This window comes from Mastigoproctus giganteus, chromosome 6 (assembly GCF_048544385.1).
Source record: "Mastigoproctus giganteus isolate SK-2022 chromosome 6, ASM4854438v1, whole genome shotgun sequence".
NCBI classification, from domain to species: domain Eukaryota; kingdom Metazoa; phylum Arthropoda; class Arachnida; order Uropygi; family Thelyphonidae; genus Mastigoproctus; species Mastigoproctus giganteus.
In genome coordinates, this window is record NC_143580.1 from 40,612,637 (window position 1) to 40,639,767 (window position 27,131).

The 27,131-nt window shown below is 37.7% G+C and overlaps 1 protein-coding gene across 1 annotated transcript in view; it reads right to left on the reverse strand.

Moving 5' to 3' along the window:
* Positions 1-20,284: 20,284 nt before the first annotated feature.
* Positions 20,285-27,131, reverse strand: part of LOC150084183 (retinal guanylyl cyclase 2-like) — a 280,744-nt gene continuing 273,897 nt past the window's right edge. Inside the window, exons 17-18 of the mRNA XM_090375924.1 lie at positions 25,877-25,959; positions 20,285-21,390 (exon numbers count right to left, since the gene is read on the reverse strand). Coding sequence (XP_090232050.1) covers positions 20,835-21,390; positions 25,877-25,959 — 639 coding nt within the window. The 3' untranslated portion in view covers positions 20,285-20,834. The remainder of the gene's footprint in view (positions 21,391-25,876; positions 25,960-27,131) is intronic.

Here is a 27,131-nt window from a genome sequence, read left to right on the forward strand (position 1 = left end):
AATCTTTTCATTATATATCTAGCGTAGTTAAAAACAAAAATATCGTACCTTGTACTAATTGATAAATAGGGAAAGATAATTGTTCATTGTTCGTTTTTTTAATACGATATTCGCTTTCAGAAATAAGAACGATTTTATTTACCTTAAAGCACAGTATATGCATTTCGTTTTCTAATCCTGACGTTAGATGGCAGTGTGTATGTTTCTCTTCATGTACCGCAGTAGCTGACTTGAAACCTAGAAATATTGATTTGTTGTTCAAAATAGGAGATATGTGGGTACTTTCCTTCAAAGGTTGCGAAGAGTCATTATATTAAAGGAAAGATAATTAAGGATAGATTTACAGATAATTGTATTTCATTGCATTCTTGGTTGCGAAAAAAAAAATCAAAATAAATAAATAAATGAAATGAAATAAAAAATTTAAAGAAATGTTTGTAATACAGGAATTAAGCTCAGATGTCAAGGAAGAAAAGAAAGAATTTTTCTATTTCTAACCTTCCAAACAGTAAGAGCTTAATTGAATTTTTTTCTATTTTTATTTTTATGCACAATTTGAAGCAAAATGAAGAGAACTTCATTAATCCATTATTAGTTTTATACATCAAGTGATTGAGAAACTGCAATGAATAAATAAACCTACATGGGAATTAACTTTATTATAAAAAAATAAACTTTCTCCTTTTTTTATATGGGATTTTTTTCTGCTTGACGGGTACAGGTACCAAATGCATAGAGTTGCGTCCGATTACTACTATTATTATTATTGTTACTGTTGGTTGGGGAACTATCCTACAGGAGTTCAGGATCGTGGCTTTCTGGAGTTCCATGTAAGTGTCCTCTGGGAGGCCTATTGTTGCTAGGTTCTTATGGAGGCTCTTTGGCATCATGCCCGTGGTTGACACGATGACCAGAATGGCCATTGCTTGTTCCATATGCCACATATCTTTGTCTTAAGTCTGAGTACTTCCTGATTTTTTTCCTCGTATGTTTTCTGGCGGTTGCTGGTGTTAGGCACTGCTCTGTCAATCAGGTAGGCAGCCATTTCCTTCTTGTGAATGAGGGATATATCTGGTCTGTTGTGTGGGATCGTCTTTGCTGTTATGATGGCACGGTCTCAGTATAGTCTGTGAGTAGAGGTCTCTAGTACAAAGGGTACTAGGAAAGTTTTGCAATATGACGCAACAATGAATCACAGGAAGCTGCTTGTTGCTGCATGTTAAGACATGTTCATACGTGCATAGTAGCCGCCGCGCCAAGTCGATGGGCTCAGTTATTCATTAGTAGTGAGAGTGTAAAGTGCTTGTGATGGCATCGTGGTCACGAAATGAGATAAGGACAGTTTTGCGGTATAATTTCGTGCGTGGTTTAACCATAGACCAGTGCTTAGAAGAAATGACTCTTGCACTAGATGATGATTGTCCACATCGTACAACGATATTCAGGTGGTATAGAGAATTCCAAAGGGAAATTTCACTCTGGAGGATTCTGAGAGGCCGGGAAGGCCACGAACGTCAGTTACGGAGGAAAACGTTACTGCTGTGAGGAAAATGCTTGACGAAAACAGGCGAGTGACCTACCAACAGATAGAGGATACTTTGGGCCTAAATGCACCAGCAATTCGTTCGATTCTGCAAGATCATTTGCACGTGAAGAAACTTTGTTCTCTCTGGGTGCCGCATCAACTGACTGAAGAGCAGATGACACGACGTGGGACTTGGTGCCGGGAGATGTTAAAAAAGTTTGATAAGGGACAATCTCGGTATGTGAACAACATCGTGACAGGTGACGAGACTTGGCTGTACTATTACGATCTGCCGACCAAGGCTCAAAACAAAGTTTGGGTCTTTGATGATGACGACACACCCGTAATTGTCAGAAAATCCCGATCTGTAAAGAAGAAAATGACAGCTGTATTTTTCAAATCGAGTGGAATTGTGGAACGTGTCGTTTTGGACACGCAGAAGACAGTCACAGCTAAGTGGTATACTGAACAATGCCTGCCTAAAGTCATTGGATCTATGAAGAACCTGCGGCCCAAGTCAAGAATGGACACCTGGTACCTCCATCACGATAATGCTGCAGCTCACCGCGCCAAAGCCTGCACCGAATATTTGACCACGACAGGACTGAAACTTCTCGAGCACCCTCCCAACAGTCCAGACCTTGCTCCCTGTGACTTTGCACTGTTCCCGCATGTGAAAATGAAGCTAAAAGGGAGGTGGTTTTCCAGTGATGAGGACCTTCTACGGGCTTGGGACAACGAGTGTGCTTTACTCCCTAGTGAAACTTGGCAGAACTGGTTTAAAGATTGGTTTCGGAGGAGGGAGAGGTGTATTGAATGTAGAGAAATTACTTTGAAAAAATTAAATAAACAAAGCTGTATTGCAAAACTTTCCTAGTACCCTTTGTACGCCTGAGCTCGTACTTGTAATACGGTAAACTTTCTTTGATCAGCTGATATTTTTGCGGCAGCTTCTGATGTATTATCCTGGCGACTTGGTTGTGCCTGTGAGCACTCTGTCTGGGTAATCACACTGCATCTTGCAGTGATGTGCCGGATTGCTTCTTCGAATTTTTTTGGAAGTGATGATAAACTGTTTTGGATGAATGTTGAGTTTGGCCTGGTGAGAGGCCCTCGAGATGGTAAAAGGCTGTCTTATCACTCTCTGCCGAAAAACTTTGATGATAAGATATGAAGTTGCAGGCTAATAGAAGGCATTAAGAACGTTGGAAAAGATTCATTTGGTTGCATAAGAATTCACTACGAGAGCCTCTGTAATTCCTTTCTCTTGGCCCAGAAGGTCCATTAATTTTAAATCTAGGTATTTTAAAGCACTTTAACAAAATTCGGTTAATTTAAGCAGAGAAAGCTATATTTATGATGTGCTTATGCCAAGAGAAAGAGATAGAAGTGACGGTAATTCCTAATAGAGTTATTTGATCTTGCTTAGAAATTTGTGTCATCGAAACTGAGCATAACAGCAGTAGTCTCCTTTTTTTTTTATTTTGCTAGTAATAAGACAGAACTGAATCTTAGAAGGATGGAAAGTTAGTTTTCTTCTCGCCATCGGAGAATTATTGAAAGTCAGTATTTAAGGATTATTTGGCCATGAACATTCGAGGAGCTGGAGCGCTGTGTGTGTGCAGTGTATGGTTTCTCAAACTGGAAAGTGGCATATAGTGTGCCGTCATCAACAAAACTATGGATAGGATTTTCAGTTAATGAAAGGATGTAGTTAATAAACAAGAGAAAAAAAAACTTGGACACCAACATTAGGTGAAAAGTTAGAAGACTGCCACAAGCGGCGCCTCTGTAGCCAGGTGGGAAGGAGCAGCAGTGCGTAGCACACACGCTTCTTGATTAGACCGGGGTTCGAGCCCGTCACCACCAAATACGGAGGATGAGGAAAGGTCAGGGAATGACCACCTCATTTTCCCGGAGCAATATGGCCTTAGTTGCTAATGCTCCTAAAAACCAAAAAACAACAACAACAACAACAACTGCCACAAGCTCCCAGCTTATGATGGGAGCTTGTTTAGAAGGCGTTTATGCCAAACATGGTCAAGCCATTCACCAAGCTTTTTCAATTAATTTATCCAAAGATAGGTAACATAAGCCAGTATATCACCGATGGATAGATACTGACTGAATTGATATTGGCGATCATTAATCGTATCAAAGATTTCGAGATAGCTGGCGAATGATAAATTTTTCCATTACTTTGGAAAGGGTAGAGGTAAATGCAATAGGGCGAAAACTTGATGCGAAGCAAAGGATTTGTGACACTTTTTAGGAACTGGATTGGATATGAGAAAATTTTCGGTCAGAAGGAAAAAGAGCACTGGAATAAGAAAGTATAGAAAGATGACACAGAATTGTAAGTTCAAGAGCACAGGTTTTGAAAACAAGTGGAAAAAATGCCATCGGGACGTGGAGCTCTCTTGTCATCACGATTGTTTGAACTCTCTTAACATACCTCTGCCGAAAGACCACAGGAAGAATTGGGTGGAGTGTACTGGGTAGGAGATAATTTACTGAAATTGTCGATAGCAGAGCTTGAAAAGAAAAACACGAAGCTAGTAAAGCTGCGGCCAATAGCTTTGTCAAAAGACCAGAATATTTATGTAAATAACAACATGCAGCAGTGATTGCTGCATGTAAATAACAGCATGCAGCAATCACTAAATCATGATTCAGAGATTGCGACAACTGCAATCACTGAATCATGGCTTGAATCAGTGATTGCAGCTGAATGAATAACTGAGTCATTGATAATTTAATGAATGCCAGGCATTAAACAGAACCGTAGCTGCTTATCTGATTTTGCGCTGATGAGAAGTGAGAATTAATTGCTAAAGCAACTAAGGCTAAGAGTCTGCAGTATTTTTGTCTGTAAATTTCGTGCTTCTGTGGTTGTGAAAAAAAAAAAATCCTCGCCTGATATCGACTAACTCATCCACGTTGTGAACAAAGTCCATAAAAATTTCTCCCGTAATTGACGGGATTCAAATCAGGTATTTTACACCTGGTGTCGGGAGGATGGTATAATCACTATATTCTCCACACCAGGTGTAAAATACCTGGTTTGAATCCCGTCAATTACGGGAGAAATTTTTATGGACTTTGTATAATAGTGATTATACCATCCTCCCCAAACCAGGAGGGCTTTGCGTTTATATCGAGAGCCGATATACTGGAGCTCCAAATCCAACTACGTAAATTGTCCCATGCTTTGAATTCTACTAACAAATGCAAATCGATTTGGTAGAAATTTGATTTTAGTGGAACTCATCTTATTCAAATACAAAATTTTAGAGCATCTAGCATTGCTTAAGTAGAATTGTATTTAATTATGAGCCCTTTTGTCATGAGACGGAAATCTACTAGAGTGGTAGAAAAAAAGCAAAATAATTTATCCCAGCCTTTTTTGAATTAGTTCAAAGGAAATTTTGATTTTGCATAGTTGAATCTTGAGTTCTAGAGGGGAATTTTCTTGAAAATCCTGAGTTCTAGAGGGGAATTTTCTTGAAAATCCTGAGTTCTAGTGGGGAATTTTCTTGAAAATCCTGAGTTCTAGTGGGGAATTTTCTTGAAAATCCTGAGTTCTAGTGGGGAATTTTCTTGAAAAGCGTAGGAGATTTTTTTTTTTACTCTAGGAGATTGAGAAGTGACAAAGTGCGTACAACCATATTTGTTAATTAGTAGCACGTTTAGATCAGTTGGAGCCACCTAAGGCGCCACAGGATTTTGGTGTTCCAGCTACACCTTCTGCTAAACTTTTTCGTATTTCTATGTGTTTTAGGGGCTACGAAATACTGGTAGTCCTAGATGTGTGCCTAATGCACATTTGTATAAATGCACTACTCTTCTTAATTCCAATGTAAAAAAAAGTTTAAATCATTTAAAAAAAATGTTATAGGACTTTTTATTGTTTGTGCATTGTCTCCTCGAAGTCCTATGATATATTTATAGTTGTAACTGACAAATGGTGATTGGGTATTACCTGACCAACTATCAACGGAGGTGGGGGGGGTGTATATGTTGTTTCAAAACTTATTAATTATTTGAAGGAATTTCATAAAGTGATTTTTTTGGGTGAGAAGATTAAACTGTATTTAACTACTTATGTAACGCAGCACAGTGAATTCCTATGTTGTAGATTAAAGACGTGCCGAAGTGATTTCAAAAATTCATCGGGGAAAGAAAAGAAGGCATAAACATAGCGCTCTGGGAAAATTTTTCGTTTAAAGTTTCTCATAATTTTAGAATATGTAATTATCGCTTCACCGTTTGTTTACACGGATTTACGTAATCTGCTTGTATTTGAATTTGCTTTCCATTAAACTTTGTCTTGTAATTGAAAGCACATAAAAAATTCAGCAGCTTATCTTTTAAGGAAAAAAGAGAGAGTAAACAGCCAAAGATTTGCCTTCCGCCTGCATCATGTCACTCTACCGTTTCTTTAACAGGCTGCTCCAATGAGTAATGGAATTATTCATGCTGGAAATAATAGACTCCTCAGTGAAATGTTGGCTGCAGATGAAATAAAAATCATATTCGCATTCCGCTTTGGGACTGAAATTCCAAGGAGAAGATAGAGTCGATTTTTCAGGCCAGCTGACTACGCGCATTTTTATCGATTGATATTCGATTGCACACTACGACCGTTAGCAGGTTTGGGAGTGGAGTCTTTAACTTGTATTTGAAATTCCAAAATTTAAAGGAAAAATGCATTATCATACTTGATATTGATGACTAACTTTGTGGAATTTAGATTTTATTACTCGTAAATGCAATTTGCATTCTTACATCGGTATGGCTGTTTGTGAAGAAGAAAGTGGAATATCAGGAGCAAAATCTCACAATTTCAGGTTATAGCTGAATAAAGTTAAAGGGTAGAATACAATTTAGATTTTTTTTTAAATTTAAGTCTTTTCTTTTGATATTCTGTTACAATAGAGTTGCACACTTTTATCGACATCGTTTTAAACAGAAATACTTGTTTGTTTCGTATTTTTACTGAAAAATAAGATTTTTCACTTTTTAGGAACATTTCGATTAGTACTTGTTAAAATTTTGTATATTGTTAAAGGTTGGAACTGTTGACTACTGTTTCCGCATTTTTAGTTGCATTTTGTGCGAGTTAAAATGTAGTTGGCAGGCAATACCAAATAAGCGTATAGAAAGGGAAAAAATTAGTAAGTGTCCTCCGTAAACAGGAAATTATGTCCGACGACATCACTAGTTGCATCTAGGTAACAAGAATCCCTGGACGTCAGGGAGCCTCCATAGAACTCATGAAGATGAGTATACACCGGGCAGGGCTCACTTGACATGATTTTCCTTGAATCCCACCGGTTTCTCTGATTGGTGTAGATTAGTGGAAAGTAGAGCAACCCTCTTCGACAAAAAGTATCCCCTTATTAAACCTTCGGAACACTGTTCTTTTAAAAAGCGAAATTCTAGAAGTTATTGACAGTTTAGGAGTCAGCCGGTGTGCTGACTCCTAAACCAGTGAGACGAGTGACACTTGCTTTAATAACAAGACCAAACAGTGTCGTTATACTGTTTGGCCTTGTTATTAAAGCAAGTGTCACTCGTCTCTGGTTATGGTAACTCTTGCAGAGTCCTGTCCTATTTCTTGGCAAATTGTTTCACACGATGTCCTTCGACCACACGGACTTTTATAAATGATGCATTTATCATTTATAGGTAAAATCGTGGCATAGTACCCCTATGAATCAATATGAATGAAATATCAATATGAAATTACTTATTCTATTTCAAGTTTCCAATTTATTGTTATTTGTAATTAAAAACGGTTTGCTACTTTAATATTTTCCCTCAATATTCAGTGACACACCGTTTCCATTTTTCCTAACAAAAACTGCAAAAAAAAACTCATCATTATAGGTCCTCTGCCACATGCAGATGCATAACAGCAAGAACTAAATCGCAGCTTCATAGCCCCATCCCCATCAGCCTCTGTGAAATTATCCAGCATTCAAATTTTCCTATCTCTCGATCTCTTGGCCTTTTCTTTCCCTTAAATTATGACTCTTAACAAACTCTTTTCCTTCAGTACGTCCGATCTAATTTGCTTTCTTTTAGTTATAGCCCTCACATACTTCTGTTTTCTCCTGCCCTCCTCAGCACTTCCTCTGCTGTCTTCCCATTTTACCCTTTCCAGTCTCCTCGTGTCCACATTTCAAAAGCTTCAATTCTTCTAATATCCTCCTTCTTTAGTGCCAGTTTCAGTCTCATAAATATTCGCTTTCTCTTCTCAAATGTTCAAAAATTATCTTACAGCTGCAACGATTATAGCAACGCCTTAATCTCTGCAGCCGTAAGCTGATTGCCATCTGTTAAACTCAGAGGTTCTGGTATACTATATGCGGTATACAATTTCCAGTGAATATTATGACCACCCACTTAATAGTATAAATGCTATTAAGTAGGTAGTCATAGCTTGGAGCCAGTATTATTTATACTGGCTTCAAGAACCATTGTGGAACCATTACTGCTGCCGCCACGTGGCAGCAGTAATGGTTCCACAATGGTTCTTGAAGTATGGATTCTATAAATCTTTTGAATGTTGTAGGAAGTAGGTGTATCATGTCGCCAGGATTGCGTCCCATAGGTCTGCGATAGTCCGTGGTGGAGGATTCAATCGTCGATCCGCGGAAACCCAAAGAGAGCAGACAGCAAATGGATTCATATCTAGTAAATTCGGCTGCCAAAGTAGCACCTGGAAATCACTCTCGTGTTCGACAAACCACTCTCGAACAGTACAATGTGGCAGAGGGCATTATCGCGCGCGAAGGCGCCTCCGTAGCCAGGCGGGAAGGAGCAGCAGTGCGTAGCACACGCTTCTTGATTAGACCGGGGTTCGAGCCCGTCACCACCAAATACGGAGGATGCGGAAAGGTCAGAGAATGACCACCGCATATTCACGGAGCAATATGGCCTTAGTTGCTAATGCTCTTAAAAATCAAATAACAAATCATTATCTCAGCTGGAACACACCTGTGCCATCCGGGAGGACAATCATCAAGGAAGGGTGTACCTGATCAGCTACAATGGATAGGTTACTTTTAGCATTTAGAGTTCGGTCTAAGAGTATGAGGAGCTCTAAGAGATTCCGAGGAAAGCATCCCCCATACCAAAACAGTTGCCTGTTTCCGTTGGGCCAGGACATCGGAGTGATTTATCTTCTCAGTTTCTCGCCGTGCTCTTCATATACCGTTCATATGGCATAGTAGGAAACCTGATTTATCGAAAAATGTAACTTTTTTATTTTTTTCAGCCGTCAATGGTCCGGTGACGCCAGTCAATTAAAAAAAAAATTTAGGCGTTTTTGGCGATGGATAGCCTTAAAGATGGGTCCCTTGATCGAGTGCCTACTCCGGGAGCACACACGGAGGAAGTTTCATTGCATCGTGGTCTTGGAAAGTCCGTGATTAACCTTTTCGCCATTTTCCATCTATTGGCTCGCGCAAGACTGGACACCCAACGTTGACCATCGATTAGGCGTGTGTGTCTGCCATTGCCCCGGCGACTGATGCTCTGTCCACTCTTGGAACACCTTAACTACAGCTCCGAGAGCAGTCCACTGAATTCACAATTTCTGTAATACTGCCCACTCTTCAACTGGTATCCGAGAATCATCCCTTTTTTGAAGTCCATCAGATCACGTCCCTTGCCCGTGTCAATCAAGTATGTACAGTATACTCCGAACCTGCAGTATCATATTTACCGGTTCTCAACGCGGTTCTTGTGCCACAGTTGGGGGAGGAACTACTGATTGCTAAAACACGCTGGTGGTCATAATGTTTTGATTGAACATTGTTATTTATATATATATATTTTATTTTTTTATTTTTTTTTTTTTTTACCTTTGAAAGGGAGGCAGGGATCTGTTGTTGTGCAACTGTATGTATGTCTTTGGTTTACCAATGTATTTTAAGGTATTTTAGAGTATTGAAATACGAGACTTCCATAATAACATACCTTTATTTTCATCATCACTGTAATACCAGGAGAGCAGTTTGGTGTTACACAAATCAAACCAACAGTTTTACAAAGACACAAATGGTGCAAATTCCACAAATAAAATGAACAGTTTCACTCCTCGATTCGAGAACGATATGCTTCATACTACCGACCTATATATATATATTTTTTTTTTTCTAATTTGTTAAGACTTTAAAATAGACATTTATTTCTTTTTTGATTGTCATCAAACTTCATTAACATTCTTAGATGTAAAACCGTTCCTGCCCCTCTAATCTCAAATTATGTTATAGCTATTGTGATGTAAATTAAATATATAATACTTATATTTAAATTACAGCATTATAAAAATAGACAGTTTAAATATAACGTTCCGATTTATATCTCCAGGATGCGAAATATTTATAATTCTAAATCTGATAAATATTTATACACAAGAGCTATATATTGACTACAACTCTACATACGTTGGACGTGTATTACTATCATTTTGATTCTTAAATTAATTAAAAATAACTTGTGCTTAAGATACTTTCTGGTGAATGTGACGTAATGTTTATTCTATAGGCTATATGACTTATGGAGTCGATATTATGGACTGAAAGTGCTGTAAGCGATATTCACGTGAAAAATGACACAACGCGCGTGCAGTGACGTCATTACCTGTGCGCTAAGCTTGATATGCAAGAGATGTAGTTTTTCGTCTGCTTTTAGGACGCTGCTCAGTGACCTTTCGGACAGCCATTAATACAGTTTGAAGTAAATCAGTAGCTTGCGTGTTGTATAAAATAATACACAAAAGTAATTCGTTTGTGAATATTTGTGTGCGAGCTATTCCACTTTTGTGGTAATATCTAAACTCTGCCACTCTTTCTGAACTTGCAGGATAAAGATCCATTACAAGGTATGATTAATTCAGTATGCAATATTCGGAATTTATGAATGTTAAAAATGTGAAATGGTTAAAGACACGAAAATGCGCTCTGCTTAATTAAAGTATTCGTCTTTGAGGTGCACGTTTACACTTTAATCACTGTTTTTTATCGATAACAGTGAAATATTTCCTCATATTTTACTCGTTCTTTTTATCTGTTTACGTATACTTGTTTTTAAGCGTTTTAACTTATTTAAAAAATTATGCTTCTGGGAATTTGGATATATTTTCAATTTATTTTTATACTATTAATATTGTTCGTAGTCTTTTAAATATTAAATAATCTTTTTAAAATTCTTTATTTAAAGAATTCTTTAAATAAATAGTAAATAATAAAAATATTAAATAGTCTTCTAATTATTAAATAATAATTCGATACCTTATTGCGTATTTTCCTTCCACACATTTGTAAAACATAAAATTTCTTTTCTATGTGATTAAATTTTAATTCTACGAATGCTGATTTAGTAGAACATTAACGATAGATGAGTATAGGTGTCTGCATACGCCAGTTAAAAAACCTCGCCAGCTTCCTGATTCATATACCTGTTTTTTAAAAAGTACCTGATTTTTAAGGCTTTTATGTATGAAATGCAGTTTTAAATTTATGCCTTATGCAATGGCCCCACTGACACACCAATGATTTTTACTCTGTATATACCGAATAAAAATAGATATCATTTGAATGGGATGAATACTTGTTTTATTATTTTATATACTGCTATTTAATGTTTTTATTTGCATTATAACTAAAGATAATTAATAAAAATTATAACCTTTATTACTCTGATTATATACGCGTCTGATTATTATTACAGCCAATTTTTTTGTATTTATTTTTCATTTTTATTTAACTAAATTCAAAAAATAATTTAAGACATACTATAACTTCTAAGTGTCCAATTTTTATTTAATTATTTTTTGCAAATTCACCAAAAGCCTTTTTTTTGCTTAGTTGCCCTGTATGGATAATATGTTATTACCGTAATAGTATTAAAAGTTCATGCTATCATAAATAAATTAAATTATTTCAATAAATAATCTGTATTTATTAAATTATAATTTCATATTTAAAATTATATATCAATTATAATAATTATATTTTAAATTATAATTGATTATTTAAATAAATTATTATAAATTAAAACAATATTTATGTGTATTGATCTACGCATTTACATTGGACCGTAATAGAAGGTTAGGGCGGAAGGTGAGATACAAGGTGTGTCTCGAATTTGGAATGATCCAGCTACTAATGCTGGATCATTCCAAAGCTGCTACTACTTGGAATGATCCAGCCTTCAAAGTTTAGGCTCACTTTTTTTTTTTTTTCTGGGCATAATCAAATCCACAAAGATGAGCTAACGATCGGCAAAATCCTACTGTATATTCAGAATTAATGTTGTTATACTTCAGAACGATCTAATTGTCATAATGTTATAGGCATAATACTGTACTATGTTTATGACATTATGGCAGTTAGATTTGTGCATTAAGACACTCAGCATTAGGCGATTGCCACACTCGGGAAAGAGGAATAACCAGTAAAATTGTCAGTTCAGCATATCATTACCAGAAAGCATAAACTTTATTTAGTATGAGCGCCATAATGGCAATTAGTAATTTGACACTGGTAGGAGGTAGACATGTCAGTGAGTGAAAATAGTAGAATTTTCATCAATAATGGAGGCTTTTAATTCATTTAGTAATCTAGATTGCCATTTTGGAATTCTCAAGAGCTTAACATAGAGTGACGTCAAGCGAATATTGTCTAGAATTTGCGCCGTGACAACTAAGACCAGAGTTATCAGATCGTCTCCGTAAATTGCGAGTATTCCATGTTTGGTTTGTTTGTTATGTGGGATTAAAAAAATAATTTGTACTGAACAAAAAAAAAAAAAAATCATTCCTCGTTCGAGACTGAGTAATTGGCCACTGTGTGTATGTGGGGGGGGGGGAGAAATAATATATTTATTTATAGTGTATATGTTATAATGTATGTATATTATATTATATATTTGTAGTGTCTATTTATTTATTTATTATGTGTGTGTATGTATATATATATATATATATATTTTTTTTTTTTAAAATTAATTTAATAAAATATGAGGCCATGAGGCAATTTCCATACCGTATGAGAAACAGCGATCCTAGTCACTAAGTTACAGGGAGGGGGAGCAGTGTGAGGGAAAAAATTCAAAATTCAAGGCTTTTTCTAAGTGGGAAAATGTTTCGTTTTGTATAAAATTTCCGTTGTCCATAAACTGACTTTCAGAATTAATCTGCGCTGCTTTCGAACATGTTTCACAAGCAGTGTTGCTTATTCATTTATAAACTGGCCTCCAACAAGAATCCCATCCCAAAAACGGCTGCGGAAATATCGATTGCCGGAATGTCTGGTTAATTTACTACAGTCAGGCAGTTATAGTAGAGAGAATTTCAAAGGCAGGCCAAGGTCATTCCTTAGCGATTCTGCTACATAGTCATGATAGTTTCACTCTTTCTCATCAACAAACTGCAAGAAATGCTGTAAGAAATGCACTGCGTAAGCACTCGGTACCACGAATTATGTTGGTGAAAGGTATACGGAATGAAGGCCTCCGTAGCCGAGTGGCAGGACCCGGAATGCAGTAGCATACGCTCTTTGAATAGACCGGGGTTCAAGCCCCTGACTGCTAAATACGGTCGATCTGCCAACCCGCACTGGACCAGCGTGGTAGATTATGGTCCATGTCCCTCAGCATGAATTGTTGAGGCTTCCATCCTGCAGTGGGTTGATAATGGCCGCAGTTTTTATACGGAATGAGAGAAAAAAAAAAGAGGGCAGTTATCGAATAATCTTGAACTATTGTTAGCCTTGGAAAACAACACAAAATCTCTCAACAACATTGTCATACTATTTTTAGGTCTGCATTTATTTTTTAAGGGCAACGTGTGATTTCGACTGTTTGTTTTCATCGTCTTTAAAGGTAGCGGTTTACTGTCTTTCTTGGCACTCCTTTAAGGTTTGATAATCCGATAACATGATTCAGCGCCCTTGTTCACGTTAATAAATAATGCTTGCTGTACTACATGAATCTGCTCAGTAACACAGTGGTTATAATCACTGTCTCCATGACACTGGGTGGGAAGGCCCAAGTTCGAATCTCGTCAATGATGCGAGGAACTTTTGTGAGCTTTTTTCATTTCGTGGCATACATAGCAAAGTTTCAACCAGAAAAACAGGCAATCGAATAGAGAGCACACATAATTCTTGGTGGTATGAGAGTTTTCTTGCATCAATGTACTCGCTGGTATTTTAGTGATTATAATGATCGTCTTCCCCACACCGAGTGGAACAGGACCGTGATCGAATCCCGTCAATGATGTGAGGAACTTTTAGGGCCTTTTTTTTTTCTGCTCTGCGGCAGAATTAGTTGGTTGCAGGAGAGTATAGCAAGTTGTTTTTTTTTCCCGGAAGCTCGTGTTTTTCATCCAGAAAAACAGGCAAACTGACGAGAGAACACGCGCAATTTGTGGACATATGTGGATGAGGATCTCGGATAACTTTAATGGGACTCGTTCTCTCTCTCGCTCTCTTTTTTTTTTTTTTGTCTTAAATCAGAGTCTTCGCGGTAGCACAGTGGTTGTAATCACCGTCCTCACTCACTGAGAAAGGTCTCGATTCGAATTCCGTCATTATGCGAGGAACTTTTATGGGCTTTTGTCACACCATGGTTCAGTTAGTTGGTTTCAGACGAGGATAGTAAGAGTTTTCCTCCCGGAATCCCAGGAATGAGTGGACAATTCGAACAAATTTGAGAACAACTGAACTCTAATTACAAGTATGAGACCCATATAAAAAATTGGCGGTTCTTCTCTTGAGGATATGATTTATCGCATCCTGGTATTGGCATATTGAACTTATTTCAGTTTCTTGGCTAATTCTCCTTCCCCGTTATTTGGCTGCTCCTTCAGAATATCACATTGGTCTACAAAATTCAGCATCAAGGGTCTGCCTCTGTGAATGTAGATGATGGAAGATGCTCACGGTATAGTTGCTGAGAACGACGAAAGAATGCAAAGTAAACAAGTTGAGGGTGTAATGAAACGTCTGGAGGTGAGGTGCCAATTTCACGGTAACAGCAGCCGTGGCATCGTGTTTATTCTAAACGGTATCAAGGATGAAATAGCTCATTGAAGAAAGAGAGCAGTCCATTCTAAAGGTATGACTGAAAACAAGCGGTCATCGTACAGTGGCCGTGGTGGCTGTTAAGAATGACATGAACAGAAGGGCTACATTGTGTGAAGTGATGTCTTACAACGAGTACGGATTGGGGCGACAGCTGCGCTAACGCAAGATGCGTCTGGTATTAGAAATGCACAGTAGCGCATCAGCCCGATTCTGCTGCCACTAGTACCCGCCTGTTACAGAAAGAAGTGCTTGCAGTGGACCAAGGAAGTTGACGCTAAAAAGGGTCGTCTGGCCAAATGAATCCTGTTTCAAGCTATATTTTATGCAGGGGGGGAAGGATGAGGTTATAGAGATCCCCTATTTGTGGAAACACTGCAAGCTAAGTTTTGTTGTTATATTTTATGTTCTTTTTTGGGTGATAGTACTCCCTATTCATAGCCCAACTTTTGAGCATAATCGCAGCAGATCAGTTTGATGCCATAAATGTGACTCACCTTTGACTGTGAGGTATTATCCTGCTAAATGTAACTCTCTAGAGAGAGTTACACCCATCAGGATAATACACTTATGAGCCAAAACATTGACCACCTACCTAATAGCCACGATACCCTGGAAGGTGTCCTCAGATATCCTGGACCAGTTGGATAGAACGACATCCCGCAGTTCGGCAACGGAGCGAAGCACTGGCGTGGAGTGGCGAAAACTGCTTTCCATCGCATCCCACAAATATTTCGATGGTATTGATGTTGTAGAAGTTTGGCGACTAGGGGAGTACACAAAATACTTGGACATTATCCTCGAACCATTCCTGAACAATGCCAGCCATACCATACGGGGCGTTTGTTCTGTTGAAATTGTCTAGTCCCATCCGGTTACATGGTCACCATGTAGGGCAAAACTTGGGCCGAAATAATTCCAAAATATGATCTGGTGAATCAACCTTTATTCATCAGACCAGGCGACTCCTCTTTAGTCTTCAATTATCCAGGAATGGTTCCCATGTCCACTTCAGGTGAAGGTGAAGGTGTCGCTGACGGTTGGTCAACATGGGCACATGAATGGGTTGCCTACTCCGTAGTCCTGTTTGCTGGATGATGTGCTCGAAAACGTTTCTCTCTGGACCCTGGTTGTAGGCTGCCGTTAATTGAGGGATCGTGATCCGTCTGTTTTCCCGGACAGGACATGCCATTGCTGTTCATGTCGACTGTTAGTCAGTGGTGGTCTCTCACCACTGACTGACACGACCGCCCAACGTGCCCGCACGTTGGGCGTCGTGTGTCCCTCTTCGGACTGTTCCTGTCACACCTTCACTACGGCAGCCCTTGAATAGCCGACAATGCCTACGGTTGCTTTGATGCTGGGCCCCGCTTCCTAGCGCTGCAAATCACTCCTCTTTCAAACTCTGTCAGGCCTTTACCCATTTAACTGGCTTCGTACTGACGTACAGATAGGCACAACTCTTGCCGTCACTATATATGCTTCGCCGGTCGTTGACGCCACTCGTACGTTCTGTGGGATGCGTCCACTCATAGAGACAGGGATGGTTGTTTTGTTTTGTTGTTTGGTTTTTAGGAGCATTAGCAACTAAGGCCATATTGCTCCGGGAATATGCGGTGGTCATTCCCTAACCTTTCCGCATCCTCCGATTTTGGTGGTGACGGGCTCGAACCCCGGTCTAATCAAGAAGCGTGTGCTACGCACTGTTGCTCCTTCCCACCTGGCTACGGAGGCGCCACAGGGATGGTTATAATGTTTTGGCTCATGAGTGTAAACGTTTTATGCCAAGAAGCTCACATCTTGGGGAAATGATTCTTGGATAATGTCAATGATCTCTCTCTCTCTCTCTAAGTGATCAGGAGCGTAGTGATTCAGTTCTGTCTATGATCTTTGAAAGACCTGGGCGGAAGGGGAATCCGTTGATCTCTTGTGAAGTCCATGCTTAGGAGAGCCGCTGCTGTGCTGGAGACCGTTATGGGAATACATTACTAGGTCGGGGTCCGTAATAAATTATTTGCTGAATGTTTAATACATGGTTCTGTTTAATACATGGACACTGGTCTGACAGACCAACTTTAAATGCTGGTCAAATCACTCTATTCTTGTACATATATATATTTATATATATAACGAAATGACTGATCATATATTAAGGATTCCTTGTGTGCTGTGTTATAACGAGTAAATCATAAGTAATATAACGAAATTATTTATTTATCTATATCTTTTTTATTTATATAAACGATTATTAATTTTAACTAAAGTGTTTTGCTTTTTTATATTTTCTGCAAAAATGGTGTTAAGAGTAAATTCGTTCTATAGTTAGACTACTTGTCTATCTTGCGAAGTGCTTCAAAGACAGAGCTTGAACTAGATATTCATTATGTATTTATCGATTTGGTTTAAAAGTTTTGTGACGCGATCGCAGGTAGTTTGCTAACAGGAGGCTAAATTAGGTAAGAAATTGAGATAGATATTGACACTCCTGCACTCTGTAACTAATGGCACAGAGTACTGAAATAAACAGTGGAAGGAAAGTGAAAAGTATTTCGTTGTAGGATTTTAGGCGAATCAGCAACTTAGGCCATATATAATATATCTGCAAGTTTGTTATATGATCTGTGGTTGATTTGCTGTTTCCTAGACGTAAAACCCGAGTTTCCGGGAGAGAAAAAAAAATGCTACTCCTGAGACCGACTAACTCAGCCATCTTGAGAAAAATACCCATAAAAATTACTCTAGCCTTTGTGGAGGACGGTGATTATGCCAGCGGCTCCCCAGAAGGACGAAAAGTATACGAGTAGTAATGTAGAATAACGTAGCTCAAAGTTAGATGGGTAGGTGTGGAACGCTACAGGATAGTAGGGGGATTTTTTATTTTTTTTCCTTTGTTATGTTAGTCCTTGTTGAGAATAATCTATTTTTTTAGTTTCTTTTTTAAAGTAAAAACCTAGTTTTATTTCTTTGCATCTGTGGAGTGAGATTTGAATTTTTTTTTCTTTTTTTTTTTTTTCTCGATGATTTTCCTCCTTTTTAGTGAGGGAAGGTACAGATTTTTTCCCCTTTCATTTCATTTCATTTGTAGGTGTGTGTGTGTATACATATATGCGTTTTTGTGTGTATGTGCTTTGCCTCCATTTATTTCTAGTCGCTAATGAACGTGGGAGGAAAACAAGCCACGGGGAATGAGGGGAGGGGGTACTTCCCCCTCCATATCGCTTATCACAGGTAGGGCTATAAAGGCCCTCTGGAGATATTGCTGGTTGAAGCAGAGATAGTGGTTTTTTGAAATATATTCACGAAATTCTGAACCAAAGAGTGGGGGAAGAAGAGTAATCGGTTGAAGAACAGGTGACACTCCCCGACCGAAGAGTTTTTGATGGAATGCTAACCGTAGATTGCCTCTGACGAAGGGCGGGCAGCGGGAAGGTTAAATCTTTTTCAGCTAGCATGTTTTTTTCTCTTTTGCGAGGAGGATCTTCATCTTTACAAATAATCCAGTTTTTTTTTTGTCATACATTTTGTATGGTATTTTTCTTAACGTGAATGTTAGGGGAAGGAATTCGTAGGGATAGGGAAATAATCTCTTCTTTTTTATTTCTTTTATTATTCATGTGATTTATTTTAATTTATATTCTATTTTTATTATATTATTTTGTATCACTGTATGGTTTTTGTTTCTTTTTTATTATTATTCTTTTTATTTAATCACGCTTTTGTGATGTTTGCGAGATCGTAGGGTCATATTTACGAACTAATGAGAAGGTGCTTCCCTCCATTTAAATAACAAAATGTATGAACTTTTAAATAAAAAAAATATGCAATGTTAATAAAAGAAATAAAAGCCATAAAACATTTGGAAATTACATGAAGGAAAAAAATGAAATATTAGTGAAAAATAAATAAAAACCATATAGTGGCACAAAGAAATGGAATAAAAAGTGGAATATTAAAACGAAATCACATTAATAATAAAAGAGATAAAAAGTATATTATTCTTTATCCCTTCGCATATCTTCTCCTATTTACGTTAAGAAAAAATTACCATACAAAATGTATAAAATATAAAAAAAATTCAAAGGACCAGATCGTTAATCAAACGCATAAAAATCCTATCAGTAAGAAAAAAACAAACAAACTGGATTATTTGCAAGGTAAAAGCGCCTATCACAGACAGTAAAAAGAAATGAGCTGAAAAAAGATTTAACCCTCCCCCTTCGTCATCCTGCTGCTAGCATCCCATCACAAACACCCCTTCCATCCAGAGTGACCAGCTCTTCAATCCCTTGCTCCATCCCTCCCTCAGTTAAGAATTTCAAAAAATCACTACCATCTCTGTTTCTCCACACCAAATTCAGAGGGAATTTATAGCCCTAGCTCTGAAAGCGACCTACATTAAGGCATCCTCTCCCTCCGCATGGTTTAATATTGTCTCATGCCCATTAGTTAGAAATAAGCACATACAAAGATATACGAATGGAATGAAATAAAAAAAACCCTACTCCCTCCACCAAAAAGAGGAAAATTAACGAAATAAAAAAGATTTTTTTCCTACAAATAATAAAATAGAAATTATTCCCACCCCGACGTATTTCCATCCGCCACACAAAGAAAAGAAATAATAATATTCTCAGCCTACTACAGTACAGCATTTCCGACATATTCCTCTGACGTCATGCCTGTGGGCAACGTCACGCCTGGACTGGACCCCGCTTTGCCACAGGCCCGTGACCTTGAGTGTTAGGTTATCGTGCATTAAAGGTTATACAGTACAGTACTAGGTTACTGAGGAGCGTAATTTCCCTACTTGCTAGTGAAATTATCCCGGATATTGTATTTATGTCCATCAGGAAATTATATGCTTTAAAACTATATGTTAAAACTTTAAAACATTAAGGTTAATTGCAAAAATTACAAGAATTATAATTATATTTTTTATATATTAATTATTATTAATATAAATTTGTAATTACTGTATATATTTTTATATAATTTAGATAAAATAATTTAATTTATAAGTTAAATGATAATTATAGGAGGTTATAATTGTCTTATCGTAATTATTATTAACAAATTTTTTTTTCAATTAACCGTGATGATCAACATTTAGTGTTAAAACATGCAATAAATTCCTCATTAACATAATTAAGTATCCGAGACCTTCACTAGAGCGGAGACTGAAAATTACGCTCCTGGATAACTTGGGTACACACTATATAGCTTTCATTAGCAACGCATTTTTCGCTTTCCTTCAACTATTTATTTCAACGCCCTGAGCTATTAGTTTCCTTGGGCAGGAGTGTCTTTTTCTCATAATTCCTTTATCTAATTTCCCTCCTTTTAGCAAAACTGCCATACAATTGCGAGCACATCGCACAACTTTTAGATCAAATAAATAAAATATTATATATATATATATATATATATAACAAAATTGAAATATATATCTAAGTTTAATATTCTAGTATACTAGAATCGCATATTTATATGAAATTTATATGATCCTCCATCTTACTCGAGAGAAGATATTGAGTTTTCCATACCTGAATATTAACAGAATTAGGAATGTCTGAATACTTGTATACTAATACCAATAGCGTAAACATTATCCTTTCTGAACTTTAATTGCAAGGTTGCACTAGCATAACTTTCCCCCTCCCCCAGGAAGAACCGTTATAATTTAGAAACATATCAAGAAAATAGCAAAGGTCTTATATAATACAGTATTATCACTGTAGTGTTCCACTTCTGGAAGCTTGTACCAAATTGAATAATTTCATCCAAATTTCACGTTACTATACAGATATTTTACACGATCTTACTTGTTAGATCATCTCTCGACTGAACAGAATTTCATTATCTGAACTGAATTTTCTGTTACATGGCCTTACTGATTTGCTCATAGCGGCAATACCAGTAGTACTGTATAACATTGCTCTTTGTACGAGAACCATAGTCATTGCTAATATTTTCCTTCGTTGCTCTATGTACATGTAGTAAAACCATCCGGACCATATCAGGGTATGCCATTTTCTTATAGGGAGATTTCCTTTGTACGCTAAAAGTTTCTCACATTACTTTTGTGTTTAAGATTCCAAAGCAGTAACACATGTACGTTGGTACAAAGGTGATCTGTATTTATATGGCCGATCTGTGGGCAAGGATTTTTAAGCCATTAAATTGAAGAAATACATTTAATTGGAGTGTGATTATTCCACAAATGCTGTTTCAATATGAGAAACAGTGGACACCAGACTTGTCGAACTAGAACGATGGCTAGCGCTTGGTGAGGTCAAACAATGAGGTAGAGATTTCGCTTGACCTTTCTCCAGATTCCTTTGGCGCATAATCAAGTTTTTTTTGGTAACTGGTCTTTGGTCTAACGTGATGTCGTCCTGAGATACGGGTGCATTCATGTTTTTGAGAGCGGTTGACTCCGAGTCAACAACTCGGTTTCCAGAAGTCGTATACATTGAAGCACCACTAGTTCTTCTGCCTTTAGGGGGAGAAGGCAATAATACTGTAGCAGTTGGTGTGAAGGGAGAGCGCACATGCTCTTGTACCACATCGGATAAAGGAGAATAAGGGCTCAAACTGCCCTCGATCATGGAATCCAATATGTCGTTATTAATTCCATGAGCTCCCTGCGCTCTTGGAGATGGTGTTGTTGTCAGAGGGGTTCCTAACGGAGTCTCTATAAATCCACCCATGACATTATTCGCCTTCTTTCTACCTAGAGCCTTGAAGATTTCTTCATCCACAAATCTGTAAAAGGTTAAGAAATGTGACTTACCGTGAAAGGATTCGAGAAATGATTTAGATATATTTAGATTTACTGAATTTTTGAATCATATTTTATAAACAATAGAGCAGTTTAAGAAATTTAACATCATTTAAAGTTTATAAAATGAATTTAAAAAACACACTGCTATTAAAAATCAAAATTAAGGTTAATTAGAAGATTAATCTTCTAGCGAATGCTTATTATCACTAAAAAACACAGATGAGTACAAAATGATTAGTTTTTATTTTATTAATCAGCAGAAAAAATGCAGTTTAAATTTGCGATTTGTGCGTACTCACCCATGGTGGTCACTGTAATGAAGCATTAAAAAAAAGAAAATATTGGTTTAGAAAACTGCATGAAAAAATACACCTAAAATAGTTTTATTTCAGTAATATTACATACATCGTTTTACTGATTATGAAGGAATCTGAAATATATAAAAAAAACACATTTCCTTACACACTGTAATTTAAATTGGGCATTGAGCGACAGTTTATCAAACAGTTTGTTTTGATTCAGAAGGAATTTAATTACGTTGAAGTTGTACATATCTGCAGGGGCGGTCCTGGGGTTTTTTAAGGAGAGTCTAAAGCAGCGTTCAAGGGAATCATTAAGGTTTAATCATCATGTAACAGTAAATAAATCTACATTATTTTAATCGAAAAGACGATCCCAAGCAGGGGCTATAGACCCTTCAGCTCCTACCTGGGACCGCTCATGCCTGTCTCAGTTTTTCTCTTTTCAGTATTGTGTAACTAAAAGAGAGAAGATGTTAGTTCGATTATTATATTTCTTCATCATTATCAGCCATTTTCAGTCCACTGCAGGATGAGGCCTCTCCAGAAACTTTCCAGTAACTTCCGTTTTGTGCAAGGGCTATCCATTTACTACCCAGGAACTCGTGAAATTCGTCTGTCCATCTTCGTTGTTGTCTTCCAGGTTTTCTTTTACCATTCTGTAATTTTCTTAGTCCATCTGTCGTCATGTCTTCGAGCTATGTGTCCTGCCCAAGTCCATTTCAGTTCTTTACTTTTGATAAGAATGCCCTTTATTTGTGTTTGCTGCCTAATCCATGTGTTTCTCTTCTTATCTAACAGTCTGATTCTTGATATAATTCGTTCCATTCTTCGCTGTGTAGTTTTCAGCCTCTCTTCCATTCTTTTGGTGAGTGCTTTTTGACTTTCATAAGTCATGGTGAGGAGTATACATTGGTTCATTATTTTACGTTTGAGACAAATTGGGATATTGCTCCTCATATGTGACTATATTTCCTGAATGCTACCATCCGAAATTTATTCTTCTCTTGACTTCCAGCCATTTATCATTCTTACAGCTAATGACTTGTCCCAGACAAGTATATGAATCCACTTTTCAGTTACTACTCATTCAATGATTATATCCTTTTCTGTGACATACTTTTTCATCATTACTTTTGTTTTATCCGTATTCATCTTTAGTCCAAAATCCTTACTAATCCTGCATAAGTGATTAACATTTTCCTCTAATTCTTTGGGATCATGGCTTATGATCACATTGTCATCTGCAAATCGTAAATGGTTTAGGTATTCTCTATTCACATTGACTCCTTTCTGCGACCAGTCCAATCTTCTGAAAGCTTCCTGAAGGGCAGCAGTAAACAACTTCGGAGATATTGTCTCCTTGTCAAACTCCTTTCTCGATTTTAAATTTCCCACTGTCTATGACTAGCTTAATAAAGGAGGTGGCATTCTCAAATTTTCTTCAAAATTATAATTTATGGGGTGTCTATGCCTTTTCTTTCCAGTGCCCGAAACATTGCCTTATGCTGTATGGAGTCAAATGCCTTTTCATAATCCTCAAATATCAGGCATAATATTTCTTACACTAAATATTATCATCGGAATAGCATTGTACTTTATTTTTGAGATACTTAATGTAGTACAAAACATGATAATGAAGGAATTTGAAGTTACTGTACACTGTCTAGTAAAAACTTTACCCCCATGTTTCAGCAATTAGCTATTCCTCGCCACCTGGTAGAACATGGATCGGGGTTGAGAGCCGGTAAATGTGATACTGCAAGTTCGTGGCATGCGGTCCATACGGAGTGCTTGATCGACATGAGTAAGGGCCGTGATCTGACGGACTTAAAAAAAAAAAAAGAGAATTGTCGTGTACTGGTTGAATTGTTGTAGTATTATGGAGACTGCGAATCTTGTGGGCTGTTCGCGGAGTGTCGTAGTTAAGGTGTTCAAGAGTGGACGGATAGCGGACAGAACAGCAGTCGCCGGCGGTTAGCGGGCGCTCATACTTCATGTGTGTTTGTGATGAATGTAGGCTGCCCCATTTTTGTACGAGCTGATAGACGGAAAAAAAGGTGGGCTGCTAACCAGGGGATGATCAGCGGTGTTTTCAAGATGAACTTTCCGGGAGACGGTTCAACGAACTGTTATGAAGTATGGTATCTCTGAAATAGGCTGCCGCTCAAAATACCCATGTTTTCTGTCACCCATCGCAAACGACGCCTAAAGTTTGCATCTGAACGGTGTCATCGGACAATTGGCGACTGTAAAAAAGTTGCCGTTTCTGATGAATTAAGTTTCCTGCTATACAGCGTGGACAGTAGGTGGAGGGTTCGCTACAAACTGTAGAGAGGAAACACTCCAATATCCTGGTCCAACAGAAACAAGCAGGTAGCGGCAGTGTTTAGGTATGGGAATGTTTTCCTGGAAATCTCTTGGAGCCTGCCTTTGAATGTTAAAAACTACCTATTCAATGTGGCTGATCAGATATATCCTTTCTTGGTGATTTATTCCCAGATGGCATAAGTGTGTTCCAGCAGGACGCATTGCCGGTACTGTTTGAGATTGGTTCGTTGAAAAAAAAGTGACTTCCAGCTTGGCAGCCGACTTTACCGGATATGAATTCCAGAGAACATCTTTGGGATTGCGTGGATCGGCAGATGTGGCGTTTAGATCCTCCACCATGGATTATCGCAGATCTACGGGACGCAATCCTAGTTACACTGTATAGCATAATTCCGACAACATTCAGAGACCTTACAAAGTCAATTCCACGCCGTGTGACTGCGGTGCTGGCCGCAAGAGGAGGACATATTTTAGCTTCGTTAGCAAACGCATATAATGCAAGAAAGCAAGCTTATACAGCAGCAGCCAAAAAAAAAAAAAAAAAAAAACCGCCCTTCTCATTTCGCCCACCTACCCACTCGCTCCAAATGTTTGTCTAGTTCTGCCTTGAATCTGTTTAAGCTATCTACTTCTACAACGACAGATGGAAGTTTGTTTTAGCAATCAACCACCCGCTGGCTAAAGGCAAACTTCCGCACGTATATCCTACAACTGTCTTTCCTCAATTTGAATTTATGCCCTCTCAGGCTATTATTCTGAGCAAGAGAAAGAATCTCATTAGCATTGAGCATGCTCAAACCATTCAAGGAGTTATACACCTCAATCAGATCACCTCGCAGGTGCCTAGTCTCTATATACTGTAATTTGCAAAACTTAAGCCTTTCTTTGTAAGAGCAACCCTTTGTTCCATTCACTAATCTTGTTGCCCGTCTCTATACTCGTTCCAGCAGCTCTACATCCTTCGTAAAATGAGGCCTCCAGACCTGTATACATTGCCTTATACAAGGGGATAATCATCTCCTTATCCCTGCTAGAAAAATTCCTGTATACATATACTCAGTATTACGTAGGTGACAGGACAGTGTATTTGAATAAACACATATGCTCTACCCGGCATGTTTCATCGTTTGCTATGCGTGCAGTGTTTATGCGAAGATGCGGAGCGATCCGAGCATTCATAAACTATCATTTCATTTCTGATGAAAGCATAGAAAAGAGCGTCATCTTGTTATAAGTAACAATCTTGACTGTTACTTGTATTTCTGCGTCTACTGGCATTTTCTATGATAGTACAAGTCACTCAACATTAACATTTGGACCGAAGAAAAGTGTTGTAATGTGAGTGCCCAATATTGATGGATAAACAAGCGAAGTTCACCTACATAGCTCAGCTATTTTAGAAACGGTTACGTCTAAATGCGAAGACCTCGTATTTTGGTTGATTACTAGTAAAAGATGGTTTTTATCGTTTGGATTCCGAGACCTTTGCAAAGCGTGCTTTAGAAAACTGCTTACTTTTGATATCCAGAAATTCTTATCGCTATTTAAATCACCACAGTTATTGCATAATTTTGTGGTTTCGCTCAAATGATGATTGTACTTGTTGAACACTTGTAGCGAGCAACTTCGAGACAGGATCTACTCCCACTACTTAAATTACAAAAAGCAGTAATCAGAGATTAAAAGGTTTAAACGCAACCTATTCAGATTTATCTCTTAATGGCTTTATTTGTCCTTGAAAATTCAGGAGCATCTTTGTTCTCAAAAATGCTCCTGAATTTGAAGAACATAAATGCTTGCTATCATATCAAAAGTGTTTACTGCAATTGAAACCTACCCTGCATATTCTGGTGGAGTGGGAAGTTCTTTATCGAATCCCTCTTTACCAATTAACCAGTAAGTCGAATGTTTTCCTTTACCCTATGGGAAGAAAGGAAAAAAGTTTTTAAAATATGCTATATTTCAGGAATAAACATGTATGCTATATTTCAGGAATAAATATGTATGCTATTTGCGGAATAAATATGCTTTTTGATCGTTGCAGGAATAAATATACTATATGCTAGTTGCAGGAATAAATATGCTGTATGCTGTTTTAAGGAATAAATATGCTATTTGCATATAGCATTGTTCTATTTAGCAAAGCGGCATGTTTAAGCACAAAAAAATATCTTTACTGTTTTTACCTGTAGAATCAGAACACTTTTGGACACGTATCACGATAACACATCCAGTCACGAAAAAAAAACTTCAAACGGAAAATAAACTACCATTAAATCCTAAGCTTGACAATATTTTTATACCTTTTAGGATAGCGGATATCCTCAAAATGCCCTGATCGAATGAATTGCAAATCTCAAACATACTTGAAAATATTATTACTTTTCTTATCGATTGTTACCCAGCAACCTACGGTGGCGAACAATTGTTGGCCTGCATTGCAAAAATAAGCTGAAAATAAAATATATCAATTTTTGCGTGGCAAGGGGAAGTGGCCAAAATTAGCAAAAATAAAAATTTTGTAGCAGGTACATAATGTGCCCTGCCGCTAGCATATTTACATTTAAGAGTCATCGGCAGGCATTAAAAATGTTTTAATTTTCAGATATTAATAAAATTCATGGATAATAGTATAACAATGTTTTTATTTTATTAATAATAACTAGGGGATTCGTCCACTCTCGCGCACCTTTTCCAAAGTAAAATGTAGAGGTATATGGGGTAAGTCAAATGTTTTCTACATAAAAGACACACCTGTCGAAACGTACTGGTCGATATCTAATCTTGAAATAACCTATGTATTTACCTGTGCATTTGTAGTGCGCGGCATTTTCAAGGTCGAATAAATATCACGGTAAAGTTCCAGAACGGTATAGACTCTCCAACATGGCGGCAAGCAAAACAGAGGGAAAGCAGAGATTGACGAGTTGTGATTCCCATATTTCGACAAACGGACAGGAACAAAGCAGCGATTGGCAGATGCCACTGCTTTCTCCGCCCACTGTTCTCCTAGGCTGATATGCCTAGAGTGTTTTTAGCATTAGTAGAGGCATATGATGCAAGAAAGCAAGCTTATGCTTCATCAGCAGGCG